The 18,591-nt window shown below is 46.5% G+C and overlaps 1 protein-coding gene across 2 annotated transcripts in view; it reads left to right on the forward strand.

Annotated features, from left to right (window-relative positions):
• The first annotated feature begins 11,332 nt into the window (after positions 1 to 11,332).
• CADPS2 (calcium dependent secretion activator 2) overlaps positions 11,333 to 18,591 on the forward strand; it is a 644,998-nt gene continuing 637,739 nt past the window's right edge. For both annotated transcript variants that reach the window (XM_060244821.1, XM_060244822.1), the window contains exon 1: positions 11,333 to 11,692. In XM_060244821.1, the coding sequence (XP_060100804.1) occupies positions 11,372 to 11,692 (321 nt within the window). In that variant the 5' untranslated portion in view covers positions 11,333 to 11,371. The remainder of the gene's footprint in view (positions 11,693 to 18,591) is intronic.

The following is an 18,591-nucleotide window of genomic DNA, read 5'->3' on the forward strand; positions in this document are numbered from 1 at the left end:
TGCTGCCAGAGTGGAGGCCTTGTCCTCAGCATGGACGTTGAAATCGCCCAAGACTATAAGCAGAGGGTGTTCCAATGCCCAGCCTGCTATGGCCTCCATCAGGGATGGTAAAGCACATGTAGGTGTGTTAAGGGGATGGTACACCAGCCAAATTGCCAATCTCTCCCCAACATTCCTTTTGCTTCTGCACTGCACAGTGCCTTGCTCAGCTCTCCCAGCTCTGGCTGCCACTAATGATGCCTTGATGACTCAGCCATGGCAAAAAGGAAAAGGAAAAAAGCAGTTGCACCATGGAGTCTGGGGGCCCTGCCTGGAAATCAGGGGGCAATGCCTTCACAGCTCCTCCCCCCCCCGCACCCGTGGCTACAGGCCTGCTGCAAACCTGTGTCATTGATGCCCTGATATTCCTTCCAGTTGGATAGTGGAAGTGATGTCATGGTGTCATACAGTGATCTTGACAATTCATAAATCTTTATGCTTTTTACCATTGATATTATGGCATCACTTCTGGTACACAACCATGGTGTGCGGCCCCGGTTTCTCCATCAAGTAGGTTATTGTTGTAGGCAACCTTGGACCACTATTTTTTGTTAAGCCCCAGATCTTTTTTTTTTTTAGCAGGAACACACAGGAACTCAGTTCTGGCTGGCTTGATGTCAGGGGGTGTGGCCTAATATGCAAATGAATTCCTGCTGGGCTTATTCTACCAAAAAAAGTCCTGTTACGCACAGATTGTTTGTTTATTGATTTATTTTGCATTTGCCCCTGTATCTAAATACATACATACCTTTCATTTTCAAAAGAACTTCATGCTGGCCTATAAAAGAAATATAAAATACAAACAGGCCAAAGCAAACCTATGGAAAAGGCCCCTTTGTCCCTGTCCTTTTGACTAAGTGCTGATGAAGTGAGGAGCAGGCTGGGATGCACAGGCTAATGATTTGAGGGGGGAATGTGGAGAGGGGGATCTCTGTTGTCCGGAAATAGGGTTGCCAGCCTCCAGGAGGGGCCTGGAGGTCTCCCACTTTTACAACTGATCTCCAGCTGGCAGAGATCAGCTCCCCTGAAGAAAATGGCTGCTTTGAAGGGTGGACTCTATGGCATTGTACCATGCTGAGGCCCCTCCCCTTCCCAAACCCCACCTTCTCCTGGATTCACCCCCAAAATGTCCAGGTATTTTCCAACATGGACCTGCTAACCCCATCTGAAAATCAGTTGTAATTTGGGGGATCTCCAGACCTTACCTGGGCATTGGCAACCCTGGCAGCAAGGGTCTACATTTTAAAAAAAAATTAAAGCTATAAAAAAATCAGAGAGACAGAGAGGAATTATAGCAATAACATTTTATTGGGCCACTGAGATTGTTGTTTGAATGCAACAGATTTAGATCTCAGAGCTCTTCTAATAGAAGACAAAATTGACAGGGATAAAGTAGATCCATATAATGTAGTTGTTGAAAGCTTGCCTTATAAATACTGGATTTTGGGCTATATCCCTAGCTTTATAAGATTTTTTTACCAGTAAGACAAGCAGGTTGTCTGCACAATATTCATTTCCTAAAAATACATCTCAACCAATCTGATTTGAAGGTCTATATATTATATTTTGAAGAGCCCCGTGGCACAGAGTGGTAAAGCTGCACTACTGCAGTCGGAGCCCTCTGCTCACGACCTGAGTTCGATCCCAGCGGAAGCTGGTTCAGGTAGCCGGCTCCAGACTGACTCAGCCTTCCATCCTTCCGAGGTCGGTAAAATGAGTACCCAGCTTGCTGGGGGGGGGGGAAGTGTAGATGACTAGGGAGGGCAATGGCAAACCACCCCGTAAAAAGTCTGCTGTGAAAATGTTGTGAAAGCAACGTCACCCCAGAGTCGAAAATGACTGGTGCTTGCACAGGGGACTACCTTTACCTTTTTATATTATATTTACTCATGCATTCAGATGGCTTGGGAAGGCTGACCAGTTACTTAAAAAGCAGATTTCAAAAATGGGCTCAGGGATTCCATTTGTTTGGACCATATGTTAAAAAGCAACTGTGAGTATGTTTGCAGACACCACTAGCATTACAAAACAAAATCGCCCCATTCCTGAGCTACAGCTAACAAGATGGCACAAAATGAAAATGTCTTTTTTCAAAGCAAAAGTGTGTGTGTGTGTGGGGGGGGGGGTTGTGCCACCAGTTTTGATTGCCACGTATAGCTGTGGGGAACAGGCATATGTTTCATTTTTGAGACTCTAATATTAGCCATTTCCTCCTACTATTACATTTCTATTGCCCCTTTAGGGAAACTGCTTCCATCTCCTTTTGCCAAATTTAAGTATGACTTGAAATAAATGTCAAGAATCTTCAATCCAGGAGATTCTTGGTATGGACTGGCAAAGCACAAAATTACTCAAAACCTGGGGGGGAGGCGGTCCTATACACATCCCAGTTTGGTGGTCTGCCACCAGCTCCTTGAACACAGTCAGAAGCCAAGTGGCAAGCTTTTAATCTTACTGGGAATTAATTAAGAAAGTCAGCCCTGCAAGGTAGGCCACTTGAAGAATGAGTTTCAATATCAACTGGTAGGTGGACTCTTAAGGTCTAAGGTACAGAAATTAGATCGCTACACTTGAAGCACAGAACTCCCAAGTATACGCAAAAGTTATTTATTAGAGAGTGCAAGAATATTTCACAAGAATGTATCAGAGAGGAGTAAAACAAATAAACTATATCTTAATTCTAGCTACGCAGTAAGACTTTAATGCAAAGTCACCAAATGTTACCCTTCTGGGCTGAAGTCAGGTAGCATTCATTTCCCTCTATCCAGAGAACATATTCCAGGCAGAGCCTGGTCCATTCCAAGGTTAGCCCATCATACCGCATGATAAGTGTGTCAGCAGGTTGCAACAAGCCACCACAAACACCAGAAAACTAACTGTTTTTAAGGCCTAGCACTTAGGCTTCCCAATCCCCAGGTCCCAGAGGGGGATCCCCCGGTTTTACAGGCTTCCCCCCTCCCCCAGCCAGCTGGCTGGTGGGGGAAGCCCCACCCCCAGAGCCATCATGCACCTCTATGAACGATTCCCATAGGGAATGATGGGGAATTGATCCGCGGGTATCAGGGGCTCGGGGGGGGGGCTGTTTTTTGAGATAGAGGCACCAAATTTTCAGTATAGCATCTAGTGCCTCTCCCCAAAATACCTCCCAAGTTTCAAAAAGATTGGACCAGGGGGTCCAATTCTATGAGCCCCAAAAGAAGGTGCCCCTATCCTTCATTATTTCCTATGGAAGGAAGGCATTTAAAAAATTGTGCAGTCCCTTTAAATGTGATGGCCAGAACTCTCTTGAAGTTCAATTATGCTTGTCACACCCTTGCTCTCGGCTCCGCCCCCAATGTCTCCTGGCTCCACCCCCAAAGACTCCTGGCTCCACCCCCAAAGTCCCCAGATATTTCTTAAATTGGACTTGGCAACCCTACAGCACTTGAGAGGGCAGGAGCCCTTTTGCCCAGTCAAAGATCAGACCAGTGAAGTTATGTTGACATGAACCTGTTACAACAGATGGCTCACAAGAAGGACACTTTATGGCAGGATGGGGGGGCGTTATCTGAAAATCTCACTCATCCCTAGTGCAGTGTCAATCAGAACGCCATTGGAGGGACATTGTCATCAGGTCCAGACAGTCCTTGTAAACAAATAGTTTGTCACTATATTTGAATTGCTATCCAAAGGTCACAAGTAAGATGAAATTCCTTGAGGGGATGGAGTTCCAAAGTTTTTGGTGCCACAACTGAAAAAGCTCTTTCTCATGTTGCCACTTGTCTACCCTCAGATTGGGGGGGGGGGGGAGGGCAACCAAAGCAGGGCTTCTGGAGATACCAGGGTGTACGGCAGTGTTCTCTCTAAGGTGAGATAGGTTTTTTAGCCTCTGACTCACGCATTTTTATCTTAGCTCAGGAAAAATGGCCCCAGAGCAACCTAATTTATGCAGTAGCTCACAACTCTTATGTCAGTAGCTCACGAAGTAGAATTTTTGCTCACAAGACTCCACAGCTTAGAGGGAGTATTGGTGTACGGGTAGGTTAATATGGGAGAATTCAGTCCTTAAGGCAGGGGTATCAAACATGGCCCCCGGAGGGCTCCTATCAGGCCCCCAAGCAACAGGCTGTCATCTGCTTTCTTCGCCCTCTCTCTTGCTTCCTTCTGCATAACAGTTTGCTTTGCCAGGCTTGCTCAATTGCACAGGAGCTGCAGAGCAAAACCTCTGTTTTCTCCATTGGCTGAGGCTCCTACCTTGGGGAAAAAGTGGGGGGGGGAGGGAGAGCTTGCTTTGCCAGGTTCTCTCAAATACACAGCAAAGCTACTGAGCCAAGCCTCTCTCCCTTCTATTGGCTAAGGCTCCCCCCCCCAGTTCCCTGGGGAAGGAAGGAAAGAGCCAGAGCTTCCTTTGCCCAGTTCTGTGGATCCATGGGAAAAATACAAAGAAAGCACCTTTAAGACCAAGAAGTGCCAACGTTTTAAGCATGTTTTATACATACAGAAGTTTCGCCTTGACTCTCCTGGTCTTGGACTTCATTAGGAGATGGCGACATCCCTTTCAAATTCTTTGGCATCCCATAGATTCGATTATATTTTAATGACTCCATTAACGATTCTATCCCTCAATTGTCAAGGGGTAAACAACACTATCAAGGCTAAAAGAATTCTCCAGTTTTTAAAATCAAATAAGGCAAATGTAGCTCTTCTCCAAGAAACTCATCTCTGAAACAATAACAATCCCCTTCTTAAGTCTAAGTGGTTCCCATTGACTTATAATGCACCAGGCTCTTCAAGAGCCAGGGGGGGTAGCAGTCTTAATTTCAAAACATATTCAATTTACCTGCATGGGGTTAGAGGCCAACCCACAAGACAGATTCCTCTTTCTTAAAGGCACTCTTAATTATCATAAGGTTACCTTAGTGGCAGTATATGCATCCAACTCAGGGCAATTAAGACTTCATACAAACTTTGCTTTTAAACCTTACTGCTTTTCAAGATAGTCTCATTATTATGGCCACTGATATAAACTACATAATGGATTCCAATGCAGATAGGACATCTGTTCAGCACTGTTGATGCCAATAGTCTCATCCTTGTCCTAACTATACTGGTCTACATAAATTATCCCAACAATTTGGTCTTATAGGTGGTTGGAGGCACCTGCATAGCCAGGAGCGTGATTTTAAATATTTTTCAAGTCACTTTCAAACTCATACTCAGATTGATTATGTGCTTCTCTCTAATTCTCTATCCAGCCATTTACTAACATCCTTGATCGAACCAAGGTGTTGGTCCAATCATTCGGTTGTTTGCTGCACCTTAGAGCTTGACAAACCCAATGACCGAGACTTCTCCTGGAGGTTAGATAATTTATTGTTACAAGATGGAAATTTTATACGATATATAGAGCAACGTACTCAGGAGTACTTCCTTGAGAACTTGATGGAATACATTCCCCTTCCAACCATTTGGGATGAATATAAAGCCACCTGACGTGGCCGTATTATCTCTTTTGCTGCAGACAGAAAGAAACAATGTGATAAACTAAAGAATCACAGCATTGGAATCCAAACACAACAAAAATGTAGCGCTTAAGTATTTAAAAAATTATAAGAAGAGAGTAAGAAATTGGAAGACTTAGAGGCCGTTTTCCCAGTGACCTTACTCCGGAGCAACGTCCCTCTTCACCGCGCAGCGTCTGCACGGATTTCCCACCAACTGCTGCGCACAACCAGGAAGAGCCGCGGCTTTTGCGTCGCAGATGTAAACTGGTTTTTAGCGGTTTACATCTGCGACGCAAAAGCCGCGGCACTTCCTGGTTGTGCGCAGCAGTTGGTGGGAAATCCGCGCAGACGCTGCGCGGTGAAGAGGGACGTCGCTCCGGAGTAAGGTCAGTGGGAAAACGGCCAGAGATAAATGTTATTAAACATAATATGTTTATGTTCTATTGGTATAAGAGCCAGAGATAAATGTTATTAAACATAATATGTTTATGTTCTATTGGTATAAGAGCCCTCAATCCTCAAGATTGCTGGCGTGGAAAGCTGAACAATGCCAAGAGTTTTCTAGAATTTGTGGCCTTCGTGATTCTTTAGGAAGCACTCGCGTGACACCCAAATCAATTGTAGAAGTCTTTAAAAAAATTTATTCTACTCGTTATAGCTTCAGCAATCCTAATACTGTGCTGATTAAACAGTTTCTTATAACCAACCCCTCCCTCAAAACTCTCTCTGAAGCACATAAGCATTTTTTAGACCAGCCTATAGACTTACTGTGGCAGCTGTTAAGTCTCTAAAAAGTAATAAATCCCCAAGCCTGAATGGCATTTCATCTGATTTTTATAAATCCCTCGACCACACATCAACTTGCAGTATATAACTATGCACTGGAGTCTCTTCCCCATTCATAGAATCATAGAGTTGGAAGGGACCTCTAGGGTCATCTAGTCCAACCCCCTGAACAATGCAGGAAACTCACAAACACCTCCCACTAAATTCGCAGGATGTTCTTTGCTGTCAGATGGCCATCTAGCCTCTGTTTAAAAACCTCCAAGGAAGGAGAGCCCACCACCTCCAGAGGAAGCCTGTTCCACTGAAGAATTGCTCTAACGGTCAGGAAGTTCTTCCTAATGTTGAGCTGGAAACTCTTGATTTAATTTCAACCCATTGGTTCTGGTCCTACCTTCCAGGGCCACAGAAAACAATTCCACACCATCCTCTGATGACAGCCCTTCAACTACTTGAAGATGGTGATCATATCACCTCTCAGCTGCCTCCTCTCCAGGCTAAACATCCCCAGCTCCTTCAGCCATTCCTCATAGGACTTGGTTTCCAAACCCCTCACCATCTTTGTTGCCGTCCTCTGGACCTGTTCCAGCTTGTCTATATCCTTCGTAAAATGTTTGTTGAGGTAGATGCACCAAATTTGCAGCATAGTATCCAGTGCCTCTCCCCAAAATACCCTCCAAGTTTCAAAAGGATTGGACCAGGGGGTCCAATTCTATGAGCCCCCCCAAAAGGTGCCCCTATCCTTCATTATTTCCTATGGAGTGAAGGCATTTAAAAGGAGCGTGGTCCCTTTAGATGTGATGGCCAGAACTCCCTTTGGAATTCAATTGTGCTTGCCACAGCCTTGCTCCTGGGTCCACCCCCAAAGTCTCCTTGCTCCACACCCAAAGTTCCCAGATATTTCTTGAACTGAACTTGGCAACTCTATTCTATATGGACTCTTTTCCACGTGGACTTCGTTCAGAATGGACTTTTTTTGCGTGGGTTTATTTCCACGTGGGCTCATTTCCATGTGGGCATGTTTCCATGGGGGCTTTTTTCCTGTGAGCATTTATGTCTGTGGGTTTTTTCCTTTGTGCTTTTTTCCTAGAACCAGGCCAGTTACACACTCTCATGTAGAAGGATGTAGAAGGAAGATCTTAAGGGACCCTTCACATCCGGGCCACTTGCTATTTGAGATTTTACCGTCAGGTAGGCGATATAGAGTGTTGAAGGCAAAGACAAATAGATTCAAGGGCAGCTTTTATCCAAGTGCCGTGGTTACGCTAAATGCAGGGTTATGAATGGTTATGTGTTTTTATGAATGGTTACGTGTTTTTAGATGCATTTAAATGGTCTATGTATATGTCCTTTTGTGGGTGTTGATGTGTTGGTATGTTTGTGGAAGAGCACCTCATTTCGTTGCTCTCATTTTCTTTTTTGAGAACAATGACAATAAATTTATCTTATCTTATCATTCTTTTCTACCTTACAGGGCTATTGTGTGGATAAAATGGAGGTGAGCAGAATGAATTGCTTTGGTTCCTCAATTGGTAGAAAAGCAGGGTAGAAAAGAAGGAAATAAAAATTATATTATCTTAATATTTTATTGTAAATTGCCATCTATGTCTTTTTCATTTCAAAGATAAATTCTCCAAAGAATGAATAAATGAGTGGCCTCAGTGACCTCAGCTTGTGTTTCAAAGTGGCCTCGGGAAGGGGCCATGGCTCAGTGGTAGAACATCTGCTTGGCATGCAGGAGGTCCCAAGTTCAATCCCTGGCATCTCCACTTTAAAAAGTCAGGCACGAGGAGATGTGAAAGACCTCTGCCTGAGACCCTGGAGGGCCACTGCCAGTCTGAGTACACAATACTGACCCTGAACAGCCAATGGTCTGATTCAGTAGAAGGTAGCTTCATGTGTTAATATGAATAAATATTAAAAAGAAATGTTCCTTTAAAGCTCCACAACCATTCTTTGTGGTTGAAAGCTTACAACCTAATCACTATGCAGGCTTACTCCTAAACAGACCTAGATGTGTATATGCCTAGTCCAGTTGCACTGAATGGAAGTTACTTTAAAGCAATCATGCTTAGGATAGCACTAAGTCACTTACAATGCAATCTTAAGTACAGTTACTGCAGTCTAAGCCCATTTAAATGAATGGATGTTACATCTGAGTAAATGTGTACTGGATCAAATTATAAAATGAAACTCTAAACCTAAGAAAAGTTGCTGAATTCAGTGTTACTTATGAGTGTGCGTGCATAGGATCACAATACAGTATACCTGTGCTGGGGAGAAGGGAATCTCTGGGAATATCTAGTAAGGCTGTAATCCTATGCAGCGATTTCAGAAAGCTACCTTTCTTATGCCTTGAATGTTCCCTTATGCCTAGAAGGACAGCTTTCTGAAACCAATGGGCCAATCTGTCTAGTACATATTTCATCCCACCTTTCTGCCAAGGGGTTTGGGTCAGCATCTGTGGTTCTCCTGTCACACCAACCCAGTGAGATAATTAGAATGGGGCCCAGAGAGAGCCAGTTTGGTGTAGTGGTTAACTGTGCGGACTCTTATCTGGGAGAACCGGATTTGATTCCCCACTCCTCCACTTGCACCTGCTAGCATGACCTTGGGTCAGTCATAGCTCTGGCAGAGGTTGTCCTTGAAAGGGAAGCTGCTGTGAGAGCCCTCTCCAGCCCCACCCACCTCACAGGGTGTCTGTTGTGGGGGAGGAAGGTAAAGGAGATTGTGAGCCGCTCTGAGACTCTTTGGAGTGGAGGGCGGGATATAAATCCAATATCATCATCATCATCATCATCATCATCATCATCATCATCATCTTCTTCTTCTTCTTCAGAGGGTTCAGCCTCCTTGTGGATTTCACGAGCCCCCTCCCCAAGCCCTGGATCTCCCCTCCCCCTCAGGACCCCTGACCCCGATTGCCTCAGCACATCTGACCAGCTTCTTGGCCATCTGACAAGCTTCTTGACAGAGTAGGAAACACAGGTCTCCCAGCTACCAGCCAGCCACTCCAACCGGTCTGCATCCTACTGGCTCACTCACTGATAATAAATCAAGAAGATATGCTTTTGAATGAAAAGGTTGAGGACTGGAACTAGGGCTGTATCTGGGATTTTTTTTTTTCTGGAGGGGTGCTGGGGGGACACTTTAATTAGAGTAGCATAAACAATAGGACAGCAGGGTCAGAGACCAGGAGAGGTTGTGTCTGGAAGATTTGGGAGGGGGCTCAGCCTAGTAACAGCCTTGATTGCAGGCCCATAGTGCCTCATGGGGCCCAGAGGGTTCAGCCCCCTTGGGGATTTCACGAGCCCCCTCCCCAAGCCTTGGATCCCCCCTCCCCCTCAGGACCCCTGACCCCGATTGCCTCAGCACATGAAGCAGGTAGCTCTCCCCTGAAGCACTCTGAGCAGAGTTGGATGGGCGGGCAGATTCCAAAAGTTGGGTGGGTGGGCGGGCAGCCAGCCCCACCCCCTTCTCCCAGCAGTCTTTAGTCCAGCCATGAAGAGCTAGGGGCTCTATGTGCTGCCTTGTTTTCCACCACCATGAGTCTGACAAGTACATTTGTGGGTGGGTGGGTGGGAGGAGAGGCCCCTAGATTGCACAGGCTGTAAGGGAAGCTAGAGCCCTTTCAGGGTTGGGGTGGGGAGGGAGGGAGGAGGGCAGCCAGGACATGTCTCCCCTAGCCAGTGTGTACAAGCCACGCACTTTCCCTGCTGCTCCCGGTTGGGGAAGGGCACAGGAGAGCAGGGAAATGAGGAGGGAGCGCAGAGATACAAATCAGTCTTCTTTTGAACTTTGGAAGTTAATCACTGCAGCTAATTCCTCTCTAGTTTTTTTGCTCTCACCCCCATGGCTTCCCTCCCTCTTTGACTCTTAGCTACAGGGCTGATTGGAGCTCTAATTTTATTGCAGGACCTTACTGACCAAGCAGGATGCAAAACGTCCAGGTCCCAACATCCTTCTTTATAGACCAAAGGAAGCAAGGGGGAAAACATTTAATTTCAAGGTTATCTTTGCTATTACAGCCTTCCAGATATTCATTTGGAGGATTAACACAACTGCCAACGGGAATGAGAAACCAGTTGCAAGATGCTCATACTTCTACTTATGCGTTATAAATTGTTATTTATGCGTTTATAATTGTTATTTATGCGTGTATAAATTTATGCGTTTATAAATCGTTATTGTTTTGATTACTTTCTTTCGGTACTGTGGGAAAGAATAGAGAAATTATTAAATATTTTATGTATCGACCTGCACCGATTCTTCTCTCCCTATCCCCAACCCTTCAATCTAATCCAGTTTCCCTCCCAGGGAAAGAAAGGGAGGAGAATTATTTCTTTCCCATGGGAAAGAAAAACGGGATTACTGAATGTCATAATTCCACAAGCACGATTCACAACTTGCCGTAATATAACACCCAATAGTCCCCCCCCCCTTCTCTTTGGAAAAAGAGGTTATCCCATAACACGGCATGCATTAAATATACAATGAACGCATAAGAACAGCAGGTCGCAGGAGCTGCAATGTGGCGTTCAAATCTTTTCTTGCGGCGGAACGGTAAACGTCCTTGGCCCCAGCCGGAGCTCGGAGCGGCGAAGGCCAACGCAAGCGAAGGAGCCCAGCGGCAGGAGCGGCAGCAAGCAGGGCCGCCTAGAGGCTGGCCCCGCTGCCGGCCGCTGCAGCGCCTGCTCATTAGCATTCCGTTCCACGTGTTGCTTGTTGTGGGCGCTACAGGTCTCCCACCTGTGAGTCGGCCGCGCGGCTGCTTCTCGCTAGGCGGAGCCGAGCCTCCCTCCCGCTCGCCCGGGGAAGGAGTTGCAGGGCTCCGATAGGAGGCGAGCCCCGTAAATGCCCTCTCGAAGCTCGACCTCCTCGTCGCCAAAGCCCGCCTCTTTCTTTGGGCGGCCGCTGCCGGCTCGCGGGCAGGGACACAGTCGCGCAGGAAAAGCTCGACGTGTCCGGAAAGGTGGCCGCTCGCCTCGCCTCGCCTCGCCCCGCCGGCGGCTCAGCGGCTCTCTTTCCCTCTCTCTCGCCTGCTGGCGCGAGGCGCTCGCAGCACCATGCTCGACCCGTCCTCCAGCGAGGAAGAGTCCGAGGAGGTGCCGGAGAAGGAGAGGCGGGAGGTGCTGGTGGTGGCCGACAGCTCGCAGCGAGCCCTTCCAGCGGCTAACCGAGAGCTCGGGCGCCAGGGAGGCGGCGGCGCCGGCGGCGGGGCGGCTAGACCGGCCAGCCCCAGCCCTTCGGTGCGCAGCGAAGGCAGGCTGCAGAAGGAGGAGAGCGCCAAGCGGCTCCGGCTGCAGCTCTACACCTTCATCGCGCGCTGCATCGCCTACCCCTTCAACGCCAAGCAGCCCACGGACATGGCCCGCAGGCAGCAGAAGGTGAGCCGCGGCGGGCCGGCGTGCTTCGCAGTCCGCCCTTGTTTCCCTCCCCAAGGCTCGCCCCGGGCGGTTTGCCTTCCCGGGTCAAAGCTCAGGAGCTGCAACCAGCAGGCTGGTTCGCCGCTTCTCCGGCTTGGGGCGTTCTTGCGAGCTGCGCGGCGGGCTGCAGAGTAAAACCAGAGGCTTTCCCGGCAACTCCTGCGGCGGTCGGGTTGGGGACGCCCCTTCTCCCCCCCCCCTCTCCCTCCGGCGCGATCCTTTCCCTTGAATCTTTTGCATGGAGCGGTGATGTTTTGTGTCTGTGGATCGCGTGCACCGGCTGCACCTCCTGTGCACGGATGCCGTGCGTTGGGACTCCGCGCACGGTTTACTCAGAAGTAGGACTCGGGACTTTTTTGTTCCTGGGAAACTAGCGCTTCAGTGCAAACTCGTTCAGCTTGCAACAGGTTGAACTGGGCTCTGGCTGAGTCTCGCGATCGGGAGATCGCAGGGCTGGAAGCCTACGGAACTCGTGGGCACCCTTGTCGCTGCCTAAACGAGGTCATTTTTAAAAAAAAATGATTTATAACAACAGTAGTGATAATTTGCTCCAGTTAGGGGGCCGTTCCGATGGATTCCGAAGCAGTTCTTAAACCTATTAAGAAAAAAAACCATTAGGAAAAGCGCGCACCGTGTTTTGAAGCCAGAAAAAGGCAGGGGAGAGCCTCTTAGCGATTGCGTCAGCTCTCCAGAAGAAACTGGATTAGATTGAAGGGTTGGGGCTAGGGAGAGAAGAATCGGTGCAGGTCGGTCCTATGCCTGTTTACTCTGGGGAAGGGCCTATTGAATCAAGTAAGGCCGTCTCCCAGGTAGGATCAGAAGGCTGCGGCTTGATCAGCTTCCCTTTCGCCAGAAGTGCTCCTGCTGCAAAGTTCCAGTGGCCAAAATCAGTTGCTGTTTTATATTTCCCCAGTTCCTGAAAAATCTCTCCCCCCGCCCCCGGGGTTTGTTTTTAATCATACTTTTAAAAAGAACTGGCCTATGTTTAGAAGGTGATCTATGATGTAATTCGGAAGGCTGGTGGTTGTAAGCTGATGAAGTAATAGAATAGGGATTGTTTTCAACAAGATATCCTTTTTGTCTGTTCCCCCTCTGAACCTGTGCGTGAAGAGCTGCTTAGCCAATGAAATGACACTATTGACAGGCAAATGAAATAGCACAAACCTGCATTTGGCTGGCAAAACATCGTCCTGGGGAAGAGTTCAGAACAGCCTCTAAAGATGAGGCAGTGGTGGGTGCGATTTCACTTAACGTGTTTTAACATTTTTATTATGCCTCTCGGCACAGAAAGGTGCATTCTTCTTGAAAACTTTGGAGGGGCACCATGTTGTATGGACAAGCTTAGGGCATCAACGGTCCACTGTTAGTGGCTCCTTTCTCTTGCTCTTTGCCTGTTGTTTGGCCCCATCTTCTCAAAGCAAATGCTTCTTGCTTTTTGAGACCAGATCCTGTTGAATTTGGCAAGTGCTTTGAGGAGATGGAGGAATGCACCCAACCAGTCCCAATCAGGCATCTAGAGGATCTGTGGAAAGATCCATAAGTAGGCTCTAGACTCTTTCCAACTCACATGTAAGCATCTGTCCTGAAAGAATCATAAGAGTGTTCAATGGGTGTTCTACACAGATCCATCAACATCTAAAAACGTTGTCATTTTGTCTCAATTGTGCTGAGCTGTCAGAGATTTGACTAATATGTATATAATATCATGAACAGGACTTTTTAAAATGTGGTTTTTAAAGAGAGCTGTACAAGTATTCCTTTTCCTGCCATCTCACTATCAGCAGTAATGAATAGCAGGACTAGACAGTACCCTTTCTCTCTGTTCTGGCCACAACCACAAACTGTCCTGTTTTGCCCCATTGGTATTAAGCATGCTGTAAAATCCATCTTACCTTTGCCTTTATTTACACTAGGCGTCAAGTGAAAATGATGTTTATTGAGGGAAGGAGAACAATGTGACCAGCTGTGAGGTCATTTGTTTGACGTAGTAGTTAAAAAAAAAAACTTTGGAATTATCCTCTAGAGTCAGGTTAAATGGTGAGTATTGGGTAACAAGTTTGTGCTCCAACTAAATAGTACCTGTATCTCAGAAGTATATAATAATCAATGAACCTGGGTTTAATTTGCTTAGGGCATCTACATTTGGCATGAACAAATTAATTTCTGTATTGAGGTGGGATTCTGTCTGAAACAAACCCTTGTGGTCATTAATCTTGCTTAATTGGTAGTATTAGAGCTCTTCTTAATGCTGTCATCTTAGTTAGGTGTCCATTTACCTAACTTCAGTTGAAGTTGCACTGGAATTACATTTTTAAAACCCATTTTGTGCACCTGTTCGGGTCAGCTGTTTAATAAGCAGTTGAAGGTCCTGGTTGTCATTTGCTGCTGAGTAAAAGAGTGAGGCTGTGTGCTATTGGCTCGCACTGCAAAGAAGCGGAACCCTTTAGCAAATGCTTTGGCTGGCCAAATGCTGTTGGGGTCAGAGTTTAGCTGTAAGGACGTTGGTACCTTGGAGCAGTGGTCTTCAGACTTCCGAGGCCAGGGGGCTACAAAAAAGCAATAGTATGCCAACTGACATCAGAGTTGTGTGCCACAAAGAGGGGGAGGCAGAGTGAATGTGTTGCTGATGCCAAGGCTAGGACTGTGGGCAGCTGACAAAGACAGCTGGGGACAGCAAGCCCAAGTGAAGCGGATAAAGAACAAGCCAGGAGTTAAAGCTATGGAGGTTTCACCAAAGAGTGACCTTTCCATACTGTGTGCATACAAAGAAAGGCAAGAGGTATGGCACCTTGTGCATTCGCACTATCAGCAGGCCTTCCTAGAGAGCAGCCCCCCTAGTGACAGCATCATAGGTGCCTGTGGCCAGCTTAGAGTCCTGCTCGATGGAGGTTGAAGACCATTGCCTCCAGAGCAGGGGTGGGGAACAGCGGCTCTCCAGATGTTTTTTGCCTACAACTCCCATCAGCCCCAGCCAGCATGGCCAATGGCTGGGGCTGATGGGAGTTGTAGGCAAAAAAAACATCTGGAGAGCCACTGTTCCCCACCCCTGCTCCAGAGTGTCAGTAGCAGAACCTGCCTAGCATTCAGTGGATCTTATTGAATATTTGTGCATATAAGTGTAGAATTTTTTAAAGAAATGTTTTGTTTTTGAGGCGATGTTGCAACGCCATCCAAAGCAGCGTTACACCTTTTCAGGCTTAGATGGTTTTAGCTCTGCTTCGTAAACAATTTATAAAAGTCTGAGCACCCTCTTAAACAGTTTCTGAAATGTTGCCTTAATTTTATAAAGAGAACACTTGAAGACTAAAGGCTTTATTGAAAAGGTGTGAAGTGCATGTGGGTGCTTTGTGAGAGCCATTTTGCTGTAGTGGTTAAGGGTGCGGACTCTTATCTGGGAGAACCGGGTTTGAGTCCCCACTCCTCCACTTGCTCCTGCTGGAATGGCCTTGGGTTAGCCATAGCTCTCACAGAGGTTGTCCTTGAAAGGGCAGCTGCTGTGAGAGTCCTCTCAGCCCCTCCCACCTCACAGGGTGTCTGTTGTGGCGGGAGAAGATATGGGAGATTGTAAGCCGCTCTGATTCAGAGAGAAGGGCGGGGTATAAATCTGCAGTTCTTCTTCTTTGCAGGATACTCTTCTCACCCCTAAGTATTTCATGACATGATCTGTGATTTTTTTTTTGAACAAGTTGACCGAGCATTCTCTCCCCCCCCTCCCCTATTCAGTTTGTACCCCTCTGTGCTTGTCCTTTCTGTATCTTCCTCTTGCTATGAAGCTGTCTTCTTAGAGCAGGGACGGGGAGAGAACTAAAGGAAGCTAGTTAGGCTGGCTGTACTTCAAGCTCCTGGGTGCTTCAACCAGACACGGACCACTTGACTCATGTGCAGCATTAAAACCAATGTTAAAAAAACATTAAAACAAATATAAAATACTAACACTGAAATATTAAAACTATTAAAATATGTGTCTATCACTTGTGCCACTAATAAAAGCAGCCCAAACGTGTGGGTTACTCTCCAAAGGCCAACCTAAACAATTCAGCCTTGCATGCCCTGCGGAAACTAAACCAGTCCAGCAAGTGTCATCCAAAAGTGCATTCCACAGGGTAGGGGCCACAACTGAGAAGGCCTATCCCCTGGTGATAGCTAACTAAGCCATCCTGGGGCCAGGCACTCAAGAGGTCTCTAGAGGATGACTAAAGGGAACGTGGGGTGTTGTAATGTGGGAGGCGGTCTCATAGAATAGACTGCTAAGGGCTTTAAAGCAATTGTGAAGCATGGAATGTCAGGAAACTGCCCTCCCCCTGATGTAGGTAGAGATAGTCCCCTGTGCAATCACCGAGTCATTACTGATCCATGGGGTGACGTCACATCATGACATTTTCTTGGCGGACTTTTTGTTACAGGATGGTTTGCCATTGCCTTTCCCAGTCATCTACACTTTACCCACCGCAAGCTGGGTATTCTTTTTACTGACCTCGAAAGGATAGAAGGCTGAGTCAGCCTTGAGCCGATGACCTAAACCCATCTTCTGCTTGGATCGAACTCAGGTTGTGAGCAGAACTTGGACTGCAGTACTGCAATTTACCACTCTGTGTCATGGGACTCATAAGCCCCTGATGTAGGGACTGGGTAACAAAATGATGAATGTATTTACTGGATTGTGCCTCAGGCCAAATTTGCTACGGCACAGCTTTTAAAAAATCTCAGTTAACTCAAGGAGCACTCTGTACTACTCTATTGTACCCCCCCCTCGGTCTTTTCCCCCATTTCATATATTATTTAAGTGTAAATATCTTGCAGGTTCTTTATGCTAATTTCTGTATTTGTTAAATGGGGTGTTGTACTGAACTTGCAAGGTGTGCTGCTATTTTTATGCTGCTGGAAACAGCTGTCCCTTGAGAACTGTGCCTGTGCTCATCTCCTCCTTTTTGACATAGCTGCCATGTATGAATGGAGGTCTTTAGCTGTATTTGGGTAACTTTTACAGAGTACTGGTTCAGTCTGAAAGCTAGTTCTCAGATTCATCAAGCCAGAAGTACTCTGTGAGGTATGGAGCAAGTCCGTGTGTGTGCACATGGCCAATATATACAGTCTATGATGGGTGTGCATGTATGTGCTACCTGCATAAGATGTTATAGTCTGCATGTGCTCATATGGCATTTTGGGCTCAGTGAACTTGCTCGATCTCTTTTTCCCCTCTTGCTTTTTTCCTTAGCACACAGGAAGCCTTCCCCAGGGAAATAAGCTGGCTTTTCATTTTCCTAATGAAAGCCTCCTTGCCAAGTACACAGAGTAGCATTAAATATCATTTTTCCTGCAGTTTTTAGGATATTTGTGAACATTCCCTGGCATAGCCAGTGGCTCCAGAAGCTTGCAGAGAACAGGCAGTTTTTAGCTTGTTTTTCAGACTGATCTCTCTTTGGTGATTTATGTTCCATGTGGTTGAAAATTTATTGACACAGGCATTAGGGGGTAGGGGATGAGAAATTTGGCTTGGCCATAGTTGCACAAAAACTTAACAGGTAGAGTCTTTGTATAGAACTTGCTGGTTGCATTGGTGTGGAAACAGCAGTGCACTCTGAGCTTGGATAAGCCTTTTTTGACAGAGAGAAAAGCCTAGAGAACTACTCTCATCTCTGTATGCTTCACAACAGAGAAGACAGCAGTTCTTTAGCCTTTCTCTCTGTCAAGAAGGGCTTATCCAAGTTCAGAGTGCATTGCTGTTTTCACACCAATGCAATCAGCAAGTTTACTGTTTGCAAGCCTTTACCTGTTAAGCTCTAGTGCAACTATGAGTCAGTAGATTGGAGGAACAAACATTGTGCTATCACTTCACATACCCTAGATTGAGGTGAGCCTTGCTGCTGAAAGCAGGTTCTAGGTCTATGCCTGGTGAGAGATGATTTATAGGGATTCCATTTTGAACCTTTGGAAGCAGGTGGGGAAGGCTCCCCAAAAGGTGCACAGGTCCGTTCTTGGCTATATTTACAATGACATTGCAAAAAAGTTGATTATTTTAAGAGCATTTGTTGTGCCTGCAGCTTATACTTCATAATAACCACAGCAAAGTCAAACACAGACATCTCAGCTTGCATCTTTAGCTACTTTTATATGCATGTGTAGACAAGCATTTTTCAAGTTCTGGCAGTGTGTATAGAACTAGTGAGTCTAGCCACAGAGCTAGGGCTTTTAGTGATGTTGTTGTTGCTTTTTGCCAAATTTGGAGAAATTCAGGGTGCTCATCCTGCTTCTGACTTTCTCTGAATCCTTTTGTAAACTGAGGCATCCCATCCTAAGTTCTCTACCTGGTCAGAGGGCTGAGGGGCACCTGACCCAGAGCAAGGTTCCTCTTTTTGAGTTGCCTGTGATGCATGGAGAACTCAGTGGAAGGAGGGATGTCTGTGTCAGACTCCTGGGGGAGGGAGTGGCAGAAGATGCAAGAGCGGAATCTTATTCTTTCATTCTGTCTTCCCCTTTATCAATGCAGCTTGTGTTGGTGTGTGTGGCTTTCCTCTCCTCCATTTATCTTCCCAACGATCTTGTAAGGTTGGTTGAGCTGACAGAGATTGACTGGCCCAAGTGTGCTTCATGGCTGGGAAGGGATTTGACCCTGCTGTTCTCCAGGGCCAACTTGACGCTCCAACCATCATACCACCTTGGCAGTCATAAAAGTATGATCACTGCCCAGCAGCCTAACAACCATGTTTGTGGGCATCTGTCTCTGTTGATGAGTGCTCTTCTTATATGATAAAGGTATTAACTGCCTTCTGTGGAATATTTTATTTATTACGGTGTGAGATGGAAGCTGCGGATTAAGTCTTACCTCTCCGTTTGAAATCAAACTCAGCTTTGAAGAGATT

This window comes from Heteronotia binoei, chromosome 8 (assembly GCF_032191835.1).
Source record: "Heteronotia binoei isolate CCM8104 ecotype False Entrance Well chromosome 8, APGP_CSIRO_Hbin_v1, whole genome shotgun sequence".
Taxonomy (NCBI): domain Eukaryota; kingdom Metazoa; phylum Chordata; class Lepidosauria; order Squamata; family Gekkonidae; genus Heteronotia; species Heteronotia binoei.